The sequence below is a fragment of the Thermobia domestica genome, chromosome 3 (assembly GCF_964235325.1).
Source record: "Thermobia domestica chromosome 3, izTheDome1.hap1.1, whole genome shotgun sequence".
Lineage (NCBI taxonomy): Eukaryota > Metazoa > Arthropoda > Insecta > Zygentoma > Lepismatidae > Thermobia > Thermobia domestica.
Window position 1 is genome coordinate 179,361,291 of NC_137456.1, and position 17,692 is coordinate 179,378,982.

The 17,692-nt window shown below is 32.8% G+C and overlaps 1 protein-coding gene across 3 annotated transcripts in view; it reads right to left on the reverse strand.

The window, feature by feature from the left end:
* LOC145680891 (NAD-dependent protein deacetylase sirtuin-3, mitochondrial-like) overlaps window positions 1–17,692 on the reverse strand; it is a 287,622-nt gene that overhangs the window by 119,498 nt on the left and 150,432 nt on the right. For all 3 annotated transcript variants that reach the window (XR_014130690.1, XM_081752050.1, XM_081752049.1), the window contains exons 4-6: window positions 15,366–15,601; window positions 3,582–3,733; window positions 1,454–1,570 (exon numbers count right to left, since the gene is read on the reverse strand). Coding sequence is in view for 2 of the 3 variants with exons in the window: in XM_081752050.1 (XP_081608176.1) it covers window positions 1,454–1,570; window positions 3,582–3,733; window positions 15,366–15,601 (505 nt within the window). In the remaining variant the exon portion in view is untranslated. The remainder of the gene's footprint in view (window positions 1–1,453; window positions 1,571–3,581; window positions 3,734–15,365; window positions 15,602–17,692) is intronic.

Sequence of the window (17,692 nt, forward strand, 5' to 3'; positions counted from 1 at the left end):
CATTCTCCTCGTGCGTGAGATGATCGGGTAATCTGATACTATATTATAATAATACAATGATAATACACAAAAATGAAAATTATGATAATTGTCTTTTAGCGCAACTAGGTCTTACTTTGGGGCCGCGGTGGCTCAGTGGTAGAGCGTTCACCTCTGGTTCATATGGGATCCCGGGTTCAAACCCTGCTCCCGCCAAGTGAACTTTGTGATGGACAAACACCGTGTGCGTACGTTTCATCGAGGTTCTCCCGTTTCATCCCACTTTCTTCCTTCCACCATTTCATTCATTTCTCGTAATCATCGTCTCCTTTAGCCTACCCGGCATAACCGTGGAATGTAAAACTCAAAGATTTGATTTCATTTCATTTTTAAGTCTTGCTTCTTTTAAGAAATTTCCTTTCCAGAGTATGACTTCTCTAACCAATGCTCACGACGTATAAAAATAAGAAATAGTTAAACGCAACTCCTTCCCTATAATTTATAGTTTTTTTTTTTTTTTTTCGAAGGAAGATCATTTTATAGCAATATGTCGCAGAATAAGATGAGTTCAACTTGAACTTGACCTGTAGTTTCATTGATGAAGTTATTTAACTCTTTCGTGGACAGTAGGAAGGATTCCTCCCACTAAAGGAAACTAAGTATGGGTCTTATTTGTTCTACTGGGATCTATTATTTCCAATACAGTCATTTTTCTTTTTTATTAGAGGAATAGTAATTGCACTTTGAACGACGATTTTATTTCATTTTGAGATTTTCCTGCATCTACTATCTAAGTATTCGAATGATGGTTGATTACGATTTTCCAATAAACTAAGGGGGGATAGATATCCAAGCAAAAGTATTCAGATACTAGAAGGGTAAGCAAAGTTTGAAGATGGATCCCTCGGCCCTCCAGGATCGATTCCCATGTCGTAAACAAACCTTAAATCTAATATCTAGACGACTCATAAACGTAAACTAGAAGAGGGACATACTTTTGAGCAGAATGATGACTTGAACTGTCATTCTAATAAAAATAATTTTTAGAGTCTAGAAACAAATTTGTTATCTTGTTTACCATCTACCTTCTTATATGTGAGTTTACATAAAAGTTGTAATTATATTCAAAGTTTTAATGAAAGAATACGAACTTAATTCGATATAAAAGTAACGGCAATGTGTAGAAAATTTTAAACATACATAAGTGAAATTCTATCATTTTTTGGAAATTATGCGGGACCCCTACACTAATATAACATAAACTAAACTAACCTAACCTACCCTAAACTAACCGAATGTGGACAGAAATTACCAAAATTGTAATATTTTATTTTAGAGGAAAGAGCTGGACCCCTTCTGCTAAACATAGGCCAAATTTTATAACAGAAAACTGAAATTAGACCAAACTAAGTGAATCACATTTAAAATTCAACCATTATTACTATTCTAACAAATTAACTTATTTGTATCTTACCTCCAAAGATGTTCCAATCACCAATAAAAAGTCAGCGAACTGAACATCTCTTTCAAATAACCAGAATTTTGCTGGTAATTCTTCACCAAAGAAAACTATATCAGGTTTTACAAGTCCCTAGAAAACGGAAGATAAATATTTTTCTCGAACAAAGTTGTTTCCTTAATGCTTTCAATTTACAAAATTGTCATAAATCCTGAGAATGAGGGATGAAAATAGTCACTCTCTGCGTAAAGTTACAATAAGACCCAGTGTTCGTTTATTTAAAAATGTTACAACGAATATGCATTCAATAAAAAGTAGTTAACTGGATAATCCGTGAAACTTAGAGTATTATCTATTGATCTTGATTTAAATTAACGAATTTATTTTCTTAATAATGTCTTATTGTTAACTTTTAATTATTTAATAGTTCATTCTAAAATTTAAAATCTCGTTTTATTAACCAAGAATTGTACTGATCTATAACAATACTTTCTTCCATATGCAGAAAGGTTCATTCACATGTCACTCAACCACTTCTTGATTTTTGAAACTGTTCATTCTTTACTTTCATGGTCTCCTTTTAAGATTCCTCTTTAAATCCATTCAGTATCCTTAAAAGACTGTGTCCATTTTTCTTTTATTCACAATTTAGTGTCTAATATGCTTCTTCAAGCTTTGGCTTATGGGTCAGACAAAACTGTAGGCGAATTATCATACCCACAACATACTTCTTACACCCTTAAGATCTTGATCCAAGATTATATTTGTCTTATCTTATTCTTCCCAAGAACTACCGTTTGTGTTTAAAATTTGTGCAACAATTTGTCTGTTCCTTCATTTGTACTTCTTCAAGTAAGGAAATATAGATGTATCTTTATATATCTTGCTCTTAAGAGGGAGACTATTAAAATAAAATTGAATAAGAACAACTTAATCCTCAATTAGCATGGCGGATTTTTATCACGTATGTAATAGGGTCGGGCCAATAATAATAATAATAATAATAATAATAATAATAATAATAATAATAATAATAATAATAATAATAATAATAATAATAATAAACCATTAAATATTAAATAATTAGATGCAAATTTAACAATGGGAAACTATTGGGAAAAAAATTTGTCAAGTACGTTACATATGAAATTTGTACAATCTTAGATATAAAAAGCAATAATCATAAATTGTAATAATCTAATTCGCTTCAATTTTCTATTGTGTATCCCTTGTTCAACTGCTCAACTTAAACTTTTGAAAAAGATTCAATACATTTTGTCGAATTTCTGTGATTTAATAAGCTCTTATATTTCATTATATTCAATAAGATTTTCGGTACACATACTTTAAAACCAGAAGCATCTACCCAAAGATGTCCCAATTTTTCTCCTTTCATTACTTTGTCTTGCTTTCTTTTTCTTAACCTCGGCTACAGATCTATCTCCCATCACTTATGTCACTGGGTTTTGTAATAAATAATTCTTTTGTAATATAATCGTTTCAATATAAAAATTTACGGAAGTAATGTATGATTATGATAATGGTGGATGAATCTCCGTCTCATTAGTTTGCCGGAAATAGCAATTAATGGGATTATTTACTATATGGCGCAATATATTTTTGAAAACAATAACGTAAAATTATTTGTTATTTACAGCAATTGTTTTGAACAGAGAAAGGCAACAAAAGTTTTTCTTTAACACAAATGAAAAAATGTAAACAAATACCTTACAATAATCAATTGGAAGCTAAATCGTTAAAATGATACTGATTGCGTGAAGTGCATTTATTTTACTACAATATAATGTTAGCTTTAAAAAGATAGAAAAATAGAAAAATCGTATTTTGAATTGAAAATGTCGCTGTAAACAAATACTACTTACAGTTGTATAAATAATTCCACACGGAGTCTATATTTACAGAATTTAGTAGTGTTTCCAAACAGATAAGTAATTCTTCCCTTACCAATGGCTGGAAATCTAGCTTTTGTTAGCCTACAAGAACATTTTAGAAAGATTCACCAAACATTTAAAATAATAATAATAATAATAATAATAATAATAATAATAATAATAATAATAATAATAATAATAAAACTTACATTGACACTTTTTGTACAATATTTTTAACCGTGGCATATTACCTTGCATCGTTCATTCTTGCATCTCATAGGTATCCCTGAAAGAAGAGTTTTCTTAGTTTCTTCTGGATCATGATCAGTTGAGCATTTTATACAGGAAGCCGTAGAAAATGTTCCATGAGCCTCTACTAACTTCTCATCTGGTATACCACTCACTGAAGTGGAAGAGAATTGTAATCATGATCTAAAGTTTTATGATAAATAAATAATTCACCCGGGTGTTGCTTATTTGCATTTATCCTGAATGTACACAATCACTAAACCGAAACCACAATATCACAATCTGCTTATTTCTTTATATATATATAAGCAAAACCACAATATCGAAGTTTGTATATAAGAAGATTATGTCAGGTGGGTACCAATATAATACCAGTGGGACGTCTCGAACATGTTATACAAGCTGATCAAAAACATAGAATACTCACCTTAATAGCAAGTGTACCTATTTCGAGGGGCTATTCAAGCATCCAGACAAGTTTCATCGTGTTAGGTTCCTATAATTGAAAGTTCCTGTTCGGGCAGATAGCTGGTCGTAGGGATACTGAAGGTCTGATCGTGATAACGGTATCCCACGCTCGCTGTGAATGTTGGTGTATCTGATTATTAATCGTTACCGAAGCCCAGCTAGAGATCCAGTGCCGCCACACGCTGTCACACACATACTCGATAACACTTAGACTCGGAGACCGAAACAAAAGATAAGGTATGCTATAATATTGGTATAATGATATTTCAAATTACTATAATGTATAAACGTATGAATTATGTTTAACAAATGTGTCTAATATATATATTGTTCAATTAACCATGACGAATCCCATGTACTATCGGAAAATTATTTCCAAGTTTGTACAGAATGGAGGATAAATAAAATGAAATGAAATATATCGTATAGAACAAGCTAGTTGCCTTAACGGTATAGGGACCCGCATATTCTTCTGGAAGATAGTCTAGTAATGTATCTATGTAAGGACGAAGAACAGGATTTACTATGTTATCAATGTAAAGTGTACCTTATATCGGAATGAGAAGAATAGTGTTATTTTCGGAGTTATTTTACGTCCTACAATTTCATTCTCTGAATTCTTTTAAACAAACTTCTGTTTGCTATGCTTCTCTTTCGCACGGCCAGATTACAGCACCCTCAAGGTCCTTGTAGACCGATTTTCTGTGAATATCGTGTAAAATTTTAACACTTTGCATTGGCGATCTTTGATATACAAATCTTTTTATGAGCGTATACATAGGAGAAACAAAAAAGATGACGGAAAAAAGGATAAAGCAGCACAAGGATGATGTAAGATTAAAAATAAACAACAATGCAATATATAAGCACGAAAGGGACAAACTACACAATCGGGTGAGAAGGAGCAGAGAACAGGACTTTGCTGCGAAAATGGAAAGGAGCCATAGAAATCATGAAGGAGGAGACAATGTGATGACTTGGAATGGAGAATTTATGATAAATAATGAATGGGAGAGGATTTTACTTAAAGAAGAAGAAAGGAAAAGAAAGAAGAAAGAAAGAGAACAAATGAATAAGGGAACATAAATAAGAATAATTAAAGGACAAGAAAGTATCCAGCAAAAGTTATATTTTTAATTAGACAAGTGAGCAGCTGAACAGGTGAAAATGGAAAAACATAAGTGTTACTTTTTAATGAAAGGGTGGAGCCTAATTAGAAGTTGATCTTCAGAAGGTATATAAGAGATAACCAACTCACAAGTAGCTAGAAGAAATGGAAGTCTGACGGAGACATAGTAAGTTTGTTGAAACTGTTACGTGTTTGTGTTTTTATACTTTTATCACATAGGCTTGCTAGTATGTTGTATTTAATTTATTATTTGTATATGGAAAGATGAGTGATTCGTGAAATTCAAGGAGTCATGGATTTTTGTTAATTAAAGAAATATAACTACTTGAATGAGACACTGTCGACTATTCTTGAATATGTCTGCAGATATTTTTAAAGAAAAATTAAGTTTGGTGCACAACAAAAAATTTTTGCCATCTTTAAGTTCACGTAGGAATCTTCTAAATTACGCTTTTCTGTAGTCTAGAAACAAATTTCAGATCTAAACTTAAAGAAATTTTGTGAAACTTTACTCAGTATTGATCCATTTTTTTAAAGTATTGTCGCATTGAATAACTAGTATGTTTTGATTTTAATGCATTTTCCTTTGGAAGTGGATTGGCCATGCCTCCTTTGGAACTCGTGAAGTTCTTGGGTAAGTTGAAGCTAGAATAAGTGGATTTTCGAGGTAAAGTCCCTGAATAACCATTCCATCTTACTTTGCTCGGATAATTCTGGAGTTTTAATTTTATGTAACTACTTTTATTCTTTGTTGGAAGGTAAATGGGAACAAGAATGATGGTGGCTTTTCAATGAAACATGAAAAATATTTCAGGTAGATAGCGTGAACAAATTTAAATTAACTAGGATAGTATCTGAAGCAAAGATTAATAAATATAGCGGATATAGAGGAACTAGTACAATGCCTATATAAATAGCCATGTTTCAGAGTTGGAACGCATCGGCGCAACGGATTTTATAGAGGGAGCTGCGGTATAGATTCCGCTCTCTCTATAATCATGTGCGCTGGTACAACCCAACTCTGAAGCATAGGTATTTAGATAGAGAGTGTACTACTTCCTTTAATATTTCTTTAACCGCCTTTGGTATTTCTCATAGTTTCCGAGCAAGGCAGCCTCAAAGTTACAATTTTCTCGATTTCAGCATCTCGTAAGTTTGAAATAATGCGTTTTTCGCCTTATGTTTATATGAACCTTTTTTATTGTTTAAGTGTGAGGATTTCACCAGAGGATTTTAGCTACATAATAAATGAACACCCTGATGGTATATATGTATAAATGATATATATATATATATATATATATATATATATATATATATATATATATATATATATATATATATATATACAGGGTGCGGCACGTAAAACCGGCCCGTCGTAATATTCTGGTATATTGTGTTTTTGGCAACACTTAAATAATCTACCTTCCTACCAAGAGATGGCGTGTCGAGGTCGGGTCGACTTACGTGACCTGCAGCAGTCACGTGCAGCCGCAGCCAGTGAAACTTGTCGAAACCAGTTGAGAAAAAGGCCTCGTTGTGTTAAACCGGGTGAGTGTCAGTGTGTGATAATGCCGTATTCGATACCCGAGCCGGTATTCGATACCCGATAATGCCGGTATTCGATACGTAAATTCCCAAACCAACCGGTATTGGTCGACAGAAAATCCACACGCAATCACCAGGTACCCTTGCATGATGAGAAGATTGGTGTTTGGTGTGCCATTTCCGCCACACGCGTTATTGGGCCCATATTCTTTGAGACGACAGTGAACAGTGACGTGTATATGGGAATCCTGGAAGAGTTTTATACACACTTGACCGAAGAGGAGCGTCAGTTATGTTACTTTCAGCAGGACGGTGCAACATGCCACACATCAGCTGCATCATTGTCCCTTGTGCATGAGATGTTTACACCAGAGAGGACAATCAGCAAGGCTTGTGGCCTCCTCGGTCACCAGACTTGTCCACGTGTGACTTTTACTTATGGGGACTGTTAAAGGGAAGAGTATACGAAACAAATCCACACACAATTGAAGAACTCAAGACCATGATCCAGGATGTCACCAATAGCATTACAACACAAGAACTGACAAGGGTATATATGAATCTCCTCAATCGTGCTCACATGTGTGTTGAAGTGGGCGGAGGACACTTTCAGCACCTGCTGTGAAGGCTGCTGTGAAGGCGAGTAGTCATATTCAATACATTACATTTCATTTTATGTGTTCACTTTACGGGCCGGTTTTACGTGCCGCACCCTGTATATATATATATATATATATATATAGTTTCTGGTAGATTTTGTGTTCTTATGTTTTAAGAGTACATAGATGATAATTAAGAAAAGCAGTAGAGCAAGAGAGAAATTACTTGGGAAGGCGCTAGAGAGAATCAGAATTATATAATAAGAAAAACTTATTTTTCTGGATTTAAGGTTAGCGCTTATTTTTAATCTATAAATATGTATCTCATAGAATCTATTAGTAAGTCATAATGACTATTTTGCTTATTCATTTATTAGAAAGAAATTGCAAGAAAAGTATTTCGTCAAATGTTTTAGTAAAGAAAATTAATTGAACACTAAAATTATCTGATATTATCTATCTATCTATCTATTGGAGCCATTTCTTCATCTTTGTGGTGTACGTCAGGGTGATCCGCTGTCAGGTTCTCTTTTTGCTTTATCTATTGAACCTTTTTTGCATATGTGTCGACGTCATTTAATCCAATATGGATTATCGATTCCAAAGCCTCTTCATATATCGCCTAACAATGTTGAAGAAAACAAAATAATTGTTTCAAGTTTTGCCGATGACGTAGTGTTATTCATAACACGGAATGAAGGTTTTAATGAAATTTATAATTTATTTTCTGAGAACAGTATGGTATCTGGAGCAAAGCTTAATCCTCAAAAATCATGTGGACTTTGGGTTGGCAGTTGGAAACATCGCAAAGACGCACCACTGAAAGTCACGTGGACTTCAAGATCGTGTAAATTTTTAGGAGTACACTTAGAGAATACAGAACACGATGAAAGAGTTAACTGGGATAATCTAGAAAGCAAAATAAAGAAGAGTCTTTTAAGGTGGCAGTACTTTTCGTATTGCACTTCATATTATAGTCGTCGCCTATTATTGAATACGTTTGTGGGATCAAAGTTGACACACGTGTTTACGGTTTTACAACCTCCGTTGGATTTTTTACAGCGAATAGATAAATTATTTTTGAATTTCCTCTGGAATAGACACCATTGGCTACACCCAAATTATGTATTTTTTCCAGTAATGCAAGGTGGTTTAGGAACAGTGCATATTTATAGTAAAGTAATATCGTTGCGGTTACATTTTATAGCAAATATTTTACGATCAAATTTTCATTCAGTCCTTAATGATTTAATTTTGTATCATTTATCATCCTGCTGTATACATCCATTAAACCCTGTCCATTTTTTTATTATGGATTTTAATACAAATAGCATTAATGGTGTAAATTCTTTCTACTCATCTGTTATTAATTCATGGAAGCATATGAATGTCTATTCAAATCTGGAAAAAATTACATTGGATTTCTTTCGTTCCTTGCCCGTTTACAACTGTCTATTATTTCGATCAAACACAGGTTTGATTTCTTTGAGTCCTGAATGGAAGCGATTATCTGTATATGCAGTTGGAGATTTAATATCTGAAACTGGTAGTTGGTACGAAGAGGACCATTTTGATTATTCAAATCTCACAAAATGTTCCCAGCGTGTCTTGACACTTGGCTTAAGAAGATTTAAGAATTTACTGAAACAATTTTTTACAAGAATTGATCATATGGCTGAAAATAAGATTGAGTATACTTTTTGCGATTTGGAACAAACGATATTATACATTTTCCAACAACATCAAAAACGCTGTATCGACAGGTACTTTCTCGATCATTATCTCCTAATCTAATTACAAATAAATGTCGTTGGACGAATGAAAGGATTCCGTGGACTGAAATATGCCGATTTCCCTCAATTGGATATGATGCTCAGAATTCATGGAGGTTTTTCCATGATAGGCTAATAACTGCTGAAAGACTGTATCAATGGAAGAAATTAGATGGTCCGAAGTGTCTTTTCTGCCCGCAAATCGGTACAGAATTACATATAATTTATGAATGTGATGCTGTTCAGCCATTTTGTAAATTTGTAAGCACTTTAATCTGTAAAGTTTTGGACTTAAATGAAATACCTAATAGTAAACTCATAGTAGGCTATTTTAACTCTAAAAAGTCAACTGCTATTTCTCTTTCTAACTTTTTGATTATTTTAGCACGTAGTACAACATACATTGTATATAGATATCATTTATATTGCAGTTTCAATTGTCCTCTGGATTTTTTGAGTATCTATATTCGCCGTTTAAAGTATGCTATAAATAATGCTTATAAAGAAGCTGTATCTCAAAATAATATTGTAGCCTTTGCAAATATATGGACATACAATGATGTTCTTTGTACCTTCAACGAGCAAGAACTTGTGTATAAAATATAATATGCACTTATACTTTGAATATAAATACGAAAATTAAAATTTGTAGAACAGTGTACAGTGTAGTTTATAAAATATTGATGATAGAATTACCGATGTAACCTTATTGAATGGAAATAAAAAAAAAATCTATGTATATATATATATATATATATATATATATATATATATATATATATATATATATAACACCGTCTTACTGATTAAAAATATAAAGAAATGTTGAATTACAGAAAACACAAAATCAATACGACAAGGGCATTCATTGTTTAAATATTTCGATAAAAGTTTACCTAATTATAATACATTTATTTTGATCAAACTTCAAAGATATAATGAACAATTTATAATTTTATATCAGTAAACGGGAACATTTAGACTATGAGATAGTACAGTAATTATGGAACGAAAAGTAAACTGAGGAAAAATTCGAGAACGAGAAAAGGTACAAAAAGTAATGAATTAATCAAATGGCGGGTGGGTATGTAAAGTGCATTAAGTCAAAAATTAGTGTTTTAAAGTTCAAACATAAATCCAAAATCCGGTTTTGGGAAAACGATTAGCTGTTGTAGCTCTTCATGTTAATAAGACTGTTTTTTGGACTTATGTCTGAAACCCAAAACAGGATTTTTATATTATATATCTGAACTTTCAAATGCGATTTCTCTAAAACACTAACTTTTTGACTTAACGCACTTTACACGCCCACGCGCCAAATATTATGACAGTAGAAGCAGAACAATGACACGAAAACTAATTCATTTGAAGAATACCGTACACCCAGAGATCATCTAAGCAAGGAGGAAAAGAAGTTGTAAGAGCTTTGTCTATCATGTCTATCATATGTGTTTGTGGAAGTAAAGAATAGCATAAAATAAATGATATGGGGTTTGCAAAGATTCGAATTGAAGGAGCTTTAATTTGAATCTTTTGTAACAAGATTTCTAGAAGTATAATTGCAGGTTATACTATGATAATATGAGCAAATCACTACATAGAACTTCGAATTATTGACGTAAAACTTCGCTATTAGCACTAGACCAGTCAGAGGCGATTGCATGTTATATGAAAAGGTGCAAGTAAAGGTTTTGTATATATTAGAGTTGATCAGCTTTAACCAGTTCACACACAGTTATTGCAAGTAGACAGAAATTTCGTTGGAGTAGAACACTTCATTGAAGAAGATGTAAAAGAACATGTGACAATTACGTGGATGTCCTGGAATTGACAATGATACCAATAGGATGTCGAAACCGTCTCCAGTCTAAATAAGAATTCATCGCAGTGGGAAGTACGAATTTTATTTATTTATTTGCCATCAACACAACAGGCATAAGCCCAATTATAGTGTTGGTGTATTACATAATACATTTACAGTAGTTTTCTTAAACATAGATTTCATATTGAAGATGTCAATTTCTTTGTGTTTGATACATATTTTGTTATAAGTAGAACACATTCTCCAAATTGGTGATTTCAATAATACGTTGGTCCTTGCTTTTTTGCAATAAAACAGACCAGAGTTATTAGCACGAGTTTTAAGTGTTGGGACATGAAAATTTAATGTTGATATGAGATCTGTACAATTAAATTCGTTTTGTACTATTTTATGGAGAAAAATCAAATCTGTCACATTTCGTCTTTGTTCAAGTGTAGGGATACAGAAGTTGTCTATTAATGTTAGATAATTTTCATAATATGGATAGATTCCAGTTGTCTTGTACGTCAAGTATTTGATAAATTTAGATTGGACCTTTTCAAGTTGGTGTCTGTATTGCTGTTGTGATGGGTTCCAAATCACAGCAGCATATTCCAGTTTTGATCGCACATAGGCATAATACATTTTTGTTAGTGTAGTACTATTGTTAAATTCCTTTCCAATTCTAATTATGAACCCTAACATCTTGAAAGATTCGTTAACTATATTCTCTATATGGTTATTAAATGTCAGTTTCGTATCAAATATAACTCCAAGATCTCTGACTGAATTTAATCTATTTAGTAAGATCTGATTCATTGAGTAATCAAACTCTATTTGACTTTGTTTCTGGTAAACGATAAAATGTTACATTTGTTTATGTTTACATTAAGTTTGTTAAGAGAACACCAATTAGCAATATTTTCCATGTCACGTTGTAAATCGAGACAGTCATGGATGGTCTTTATCCTACCATATATTTTGAGGTCATCAGCAAAAAGCAATTTGTTACTTAATAATATATGATCTAGCTTATGTAATAGTACCTTGTGATTGACTCTGTCAAATGTCTTTTCAAAATCTATATATATTACATCAACCTGACATCCTACATCTAACGAATTTGCTATAAAGTCTGTGATAAGTGCAAGGTTTGTTGTTGTTGATTTGTGTGGGATAAAGCCATGTTGATATGGTGAGATTACGGGTTGGATGTGGTCAATTATCCGTCGGTATAGGATTTGTTCAAATATCTTTGCAAAAGTAGGTAAAATTGATATAGGCCGGTAGTTATTTATTTCATGTTTATCATTGGTTTTTGGTATTGGGCAAACTATAGATGATTTCCATTTATCCGGAAAAACGCATGTTTTTAAAGCGAGATTGAATGCAATGCTTAGCGATTTGTAAACGCATCTATACAACCCTTTACGATATATGGAGGTATTCCATCAGGGCCAACAGCAGTTCTGGGCTTTAATTTTTTGATTGCCATTTCTACTTCAGATTGAGTGATATCCTCAATGGTAAGTGACTCTAGTTTGTTACTTACATAAGTTAATAAATTTTTCGTAGGAATGCCAGTGAAGCCTGTATCTGGCACATATACTGACGAGAAATACTGTGCAAAAGCATTGGTTATTTCATCATTATGATAAAGTTCGCGTCCCTCATAATTTAATTTCCCCCCAAGAAGATGCTTAGTCTTATTTTTTTATAAAATTCCACAATTCATTAGCATTGTTATTAATGTTATTTTCAGAATCTTATATGAACGCTCTGTATGCTAGCTTAATTTCTTTCTTTATTTCTCTACGCAATTCATTGAATTTATTGAGATAATTTACTTCTTTATTACATTTGTATTTTTTATGATACCTTGCTTTAGTTTTGATTTTTTTGATAATTTCATTTGTAAACCAGCATGGATAAGCTGTTCTTGAGTTGTTTTTAAGTGGCACGCACTTGTCAAATACACTATAAATAATATAATAGAGATTATCAACTAGGTCATTGGCGTTTTCATATTCCTTTAGGCAGTTCCAGTCAATAGATGAGAATTCAAGATAAAACTCTAAGAAATTAGCTTTCCTAAAATTATATCCTGATATATTAGTTTTCTTTTTAATCTTCGCGGTCCCCTGCTGCATCACGTTTATTACTAAGGATGGATGGTGTACATCTTCTGGAATTAGTGGACAATATTCCCTACTGACTTCTATATTCGTTATATTAGACAGAACCAGATCTAATGTACGATTATTTTCGTTCGTCACATTATTTAATGATTCCAAATTATAATAAGACATAAATTCATATAAATTCTTACATTTAGAAGAGCTTGTTTCAAAATTAAATTCCGTACCGTTTATTTCCAATAAATTGAAATCACCAATCAGGAGAACAGGACAACCTTGAGGACAATTAATTTCAAGGCGAGTAAATAAATCATTATACAATTCAATATTAGATCCCGGTGAGAAATACACAACACAAATATATATGGTTTTCCCCTCACTGTTTATTTTGGCAATCAAGCAGTCATAATTATCATCACACCTGTCCAATAAGAACATGCAATGTTTACTTAGGGCTGCAATAAGAACACCCCCACCCCTTGTTTTACAGGTTTTGACAGAGTTTCTGTCTTGTCTCAACACAGTATATCTGTTATCAAATAACTCAGCATCATAATGAGATTCATTAATCCATGTCTCAGTGATTGCAATTAGATCGTAATTGTTAGTTAATACACTACAAAAGAAATCACATGTTCGACCACGTAAGCTACGAGCATTTTGATAGAATATTTTTAGAGAGTCTTTATTATTTGTAAGACCAGTTGCTATTTTTGAACTACACAAACACATTTCTTCGAGATCAGATGTAGATAACTTACCACATGTTTCATTGCATTCCTTTGTTAGTCACACTCTGCTTCTGTGAGGGGGTGGCAAGGTCGCCCGGGTGATCTTCCTTCCTCTTTTGTTATCGGACGATGGCATTTCTGCACAGGTGGATGCACTCACTGAAATCGGAGTTTGGTTAACCACTGGTAGTGTTGCAAATTCTGTATTTACGTTCTTCGGAATTTCCTTCTGCTTTGATGGCGTCGCACTATTTTGTTGCAGTTCTTCAAGAGTAAATGCCTTATTATTTATAATTAACCTATTATATTGAAGCTTTGCATGGTCACCTTTGGAACGGGCATCCCACATGAAGACAGTTAGTTCTTTGCGAATTTGACGAACTGAGGCAGGGAAATATTCGGTAATTGAGACAGGGGTTCCCTTAGCATGATATGCATTTTTTAATATTAGATTCTTCTTCTTGTAGGAAGAGAACTTTACAATGATGGGTCTGTTATGTCCGCGGCCTAGACGATGGGCTCTTTCTATTTCACTTGCGTTTAGATCCACTTTCAATTGCTCTGTGACGAACTTTATAACACGTTTCTCAGATTCTTCCCAAGTTTCCGCACCTTCGCACTCGCCAATGTTTCGAAATATTAGATTATTTCTTCTTGAATGGTTTTCTAATTTGTCCAAGAGTTCACTGTTAGCAGCCAATTGAATTTTCAGTTCTTCGTTCTCCTTTTTAACAGCATTGAGTTCATTCACCACTACTTGCAGCCGATTATTTAGGTCATTAGTCACACTGTATATTCCATTTATCTTTGAGTCCATTTCTTCTAGCTTTTTGTATAAGTCATCTAATGACTTAGGGCCTGGATTTACTTCCACTCCACCAATTACAAGTAGCACTGCAATTATTAAACCAAAGAACGAGAGTTTAAGCACAGCACCACAAATATCAGAATTTGCACGAGGTTTGAAACACTGGAACTTAGTTCTCACAACAAATAACTCAATCCGAGTTCTCCAAGTTGAGGTATCTACTCCCATCTTGTCACAGATGACTGACTCCTGGAGCGATGTTAACACACGTCCGAACGCTACGACGCTGATGAAGAACGAACCATTTTCCATTTATAAGCTAAATATTGTATATTGTATATAGATATTACATTTATGAAGAATAGGAAGATGCTAGATAACAATAATTTTGTATTACCATAAACAGCAGAGATTTTTAATGTTACATGCCCATAGTTTCTACAAAAACCTTTTCAGTAGCTTTCTGATGTTAATAAAAGCCTAGATTGTATTGATTTCTTTAAGTAATTAATTGATACATTAAATTAAATTAGGTGAATATGGTCTTACGTAATACCGAATAATTAACACCAATACAAAACGTAATTAAATGCAGACAATTTTAAATAAAGAAATGCAATGATTGTTGTACCGGTGCAATTCTTAAGTATTCACAAATATGTTCTGCACTTTTTCTTCGGTATTTACTTCTATTTCCCGTAACTTTTAATATGATATATGACGTCAAACATACAATTCTACTCATTAAAAGAACTTGCTCTTCATCATGCAAATTAAGAAAAATAAACTTACATCTTTCTAATCCATCGATGTTTTGAGTGTATAATCTCAACAGTTTTCCCTTCTCATGAAGCAATCGAATAAAGTAATGGCCTAAATTAGGGCGATATTTCTCTCCGGGGTACAACTCTTGCGCTAAAGTTATAAATGGCCTTTGATCCATCATGTAATAATCTATCTCAAATATTGCTTCTGGATATGGCAGCTTGAATCTCTGGAGGTTGTAGTACAGTCCTGTACCCGGAGTTCTGTAAAGGTGAGAAAAGAACCAATCCGTATTCTAGAAGATCTACATTTCTTTTAGAAGCTATTTTTAAAAGTTGACATGCATACAACAAATGTCTATTAGTCACTGCATTTACAGTACAGTACGAGTAATAAGCAAGTATGTGAACTTATTACCTCAGTAAACTATTTGCAAAGTTTCATACTCTACTTATTGTGAATCATTCTGACGGAATTTTTGATATGTTGATTTTTTTAATCATTCATGGCATCAAAAGTAAACTGCAAGACTATCTACAATAAATCACGGGTGTTTCTGGTGGGCTCAACGGGAAAATATCTTGTGTGGGGAACAAAATAAATCAAGTCTAAAACTGGGTATATAGAATAAATAAATGAACAAGAAAGAACAAATGAATGCTATATCTATTGTTGAATAGTAGCATATGTTGCATTGTGCACTACAATGCACTACAATATCTTAATGTTAGCAAGGATAAAAGAGTTATATCTTCTCCCTAATCTCATTTTCTTTCTTTTTTCATTCTTTCTTTTATCATTATTATTTTTAAAAATTCAATTACATATCCATTAACATACATACTTATTAACAGTGTAATTTGAAACGGATACAAAAATCTACGTAATAAAAAGCCAGCTTCATTTCTCGTAAGTATATAATTTTATAAACTTCTAAAATAGTCATTATATATTAATGATGCATTAAAATTCAAGTATGCATTCGATTTCGATCGTTTCTAAACCAAATGAGTAACTCATCCGACCATTTATTTTCAGCATCGAGACATTGACATACTGCTTAATGTAGAATCTGAATCACTTCTACAGCGAACTGAACCTTGGCATCCATAACAACGATACCATATATTCAAGAGGGAGATCTAAAATATGTATGAAGATCTGCTAGCCTAGCGAGAATCGAATTCACTGAGACTCCGTCAATGTTCCTCGCCTTAAACCCAATCTACGTGACTTAAGAATTGACTATTCTCTACTTATTGGTATTTTATAATTATTTATCTAAATTACAAGTGTAACAATCACATATTTATCTGAGACTTCGTATGCTTGCTTTTACAGTAATATTTCAGAATCAGCTTAAAATGTAATTCAAGAATGTTCATTTGTTTTTTAAATGCTTCTAAAAAAATTAATAAACACACATTAGGTGCTATTAAATTCCGAAACTGAAAATTGGCTTAAGAAAGTATTATACTTCTTCCTTCATAATTTGTATACAAGCGCCGCAAACGGTTCAAAAATCTACTTCGGAGTCCCTCTCGTCTTTATGTTCTTTTTCGTCTGAGAGAAGCAGGACAAACAATCCCAAAGTTAATAAAAATGAAAAGCTAATTTGAGCACTTTGCAATTATTTCATCAAAACCAGCTGCATTACACATTATGTGTATAGTGCTTTCTTTACGTCTGCTTCACGTGCTAGAAGTAATTGGAAGGACTCATTTCCATTGGGTACTTTTCAGATGTAACTCGAAAGACTTGTTGATAAGTTTTTTCTGAATTTGTTGTGTGTATTCTCGAGGTATTGACAAAATGATTATTTATAAAATTTAGATCATTCAGTTGGTCTAAGAATATTAGGGATGTTTTCTTATTAACAATATCAAGTTCCTGTACTAATTTTCACTTGATTTGTAGATTTGTATAATTTTTGCCACGATGACAAATATGCATTTTTTCTTTCTTGACGAAAAACGGTCGTCGTGAAGTTTCGTAGCCTTTTATATCCTCCCTAGTCTTCCTGAGATCGAATGTGTTTAAATTTCCGGGGGCTCAATCATGTTCTTTTATTAATGACTTTGTGTTACTTCAAATAAAAGGCACTTTAGAACTTGTAGTCCTAACATTAGTAGGAGCATGAATACCAAATATAATTTTTAGTAAGTTATTAAGAAATAAACTTTGGCATATATCATTCTAAATCATTCAGTTTCTTCCCAATTAATAAGGCTGGCATGGCGGTAAAATATTTCTTCATTGCAAGGACTGTAGTCCCGTTAACTAATAATTTTGGGTGGAGAGATGGGAAGTTTGGCATGAAGAACCATTGTTACATTGTTAGTAATAATGAGATC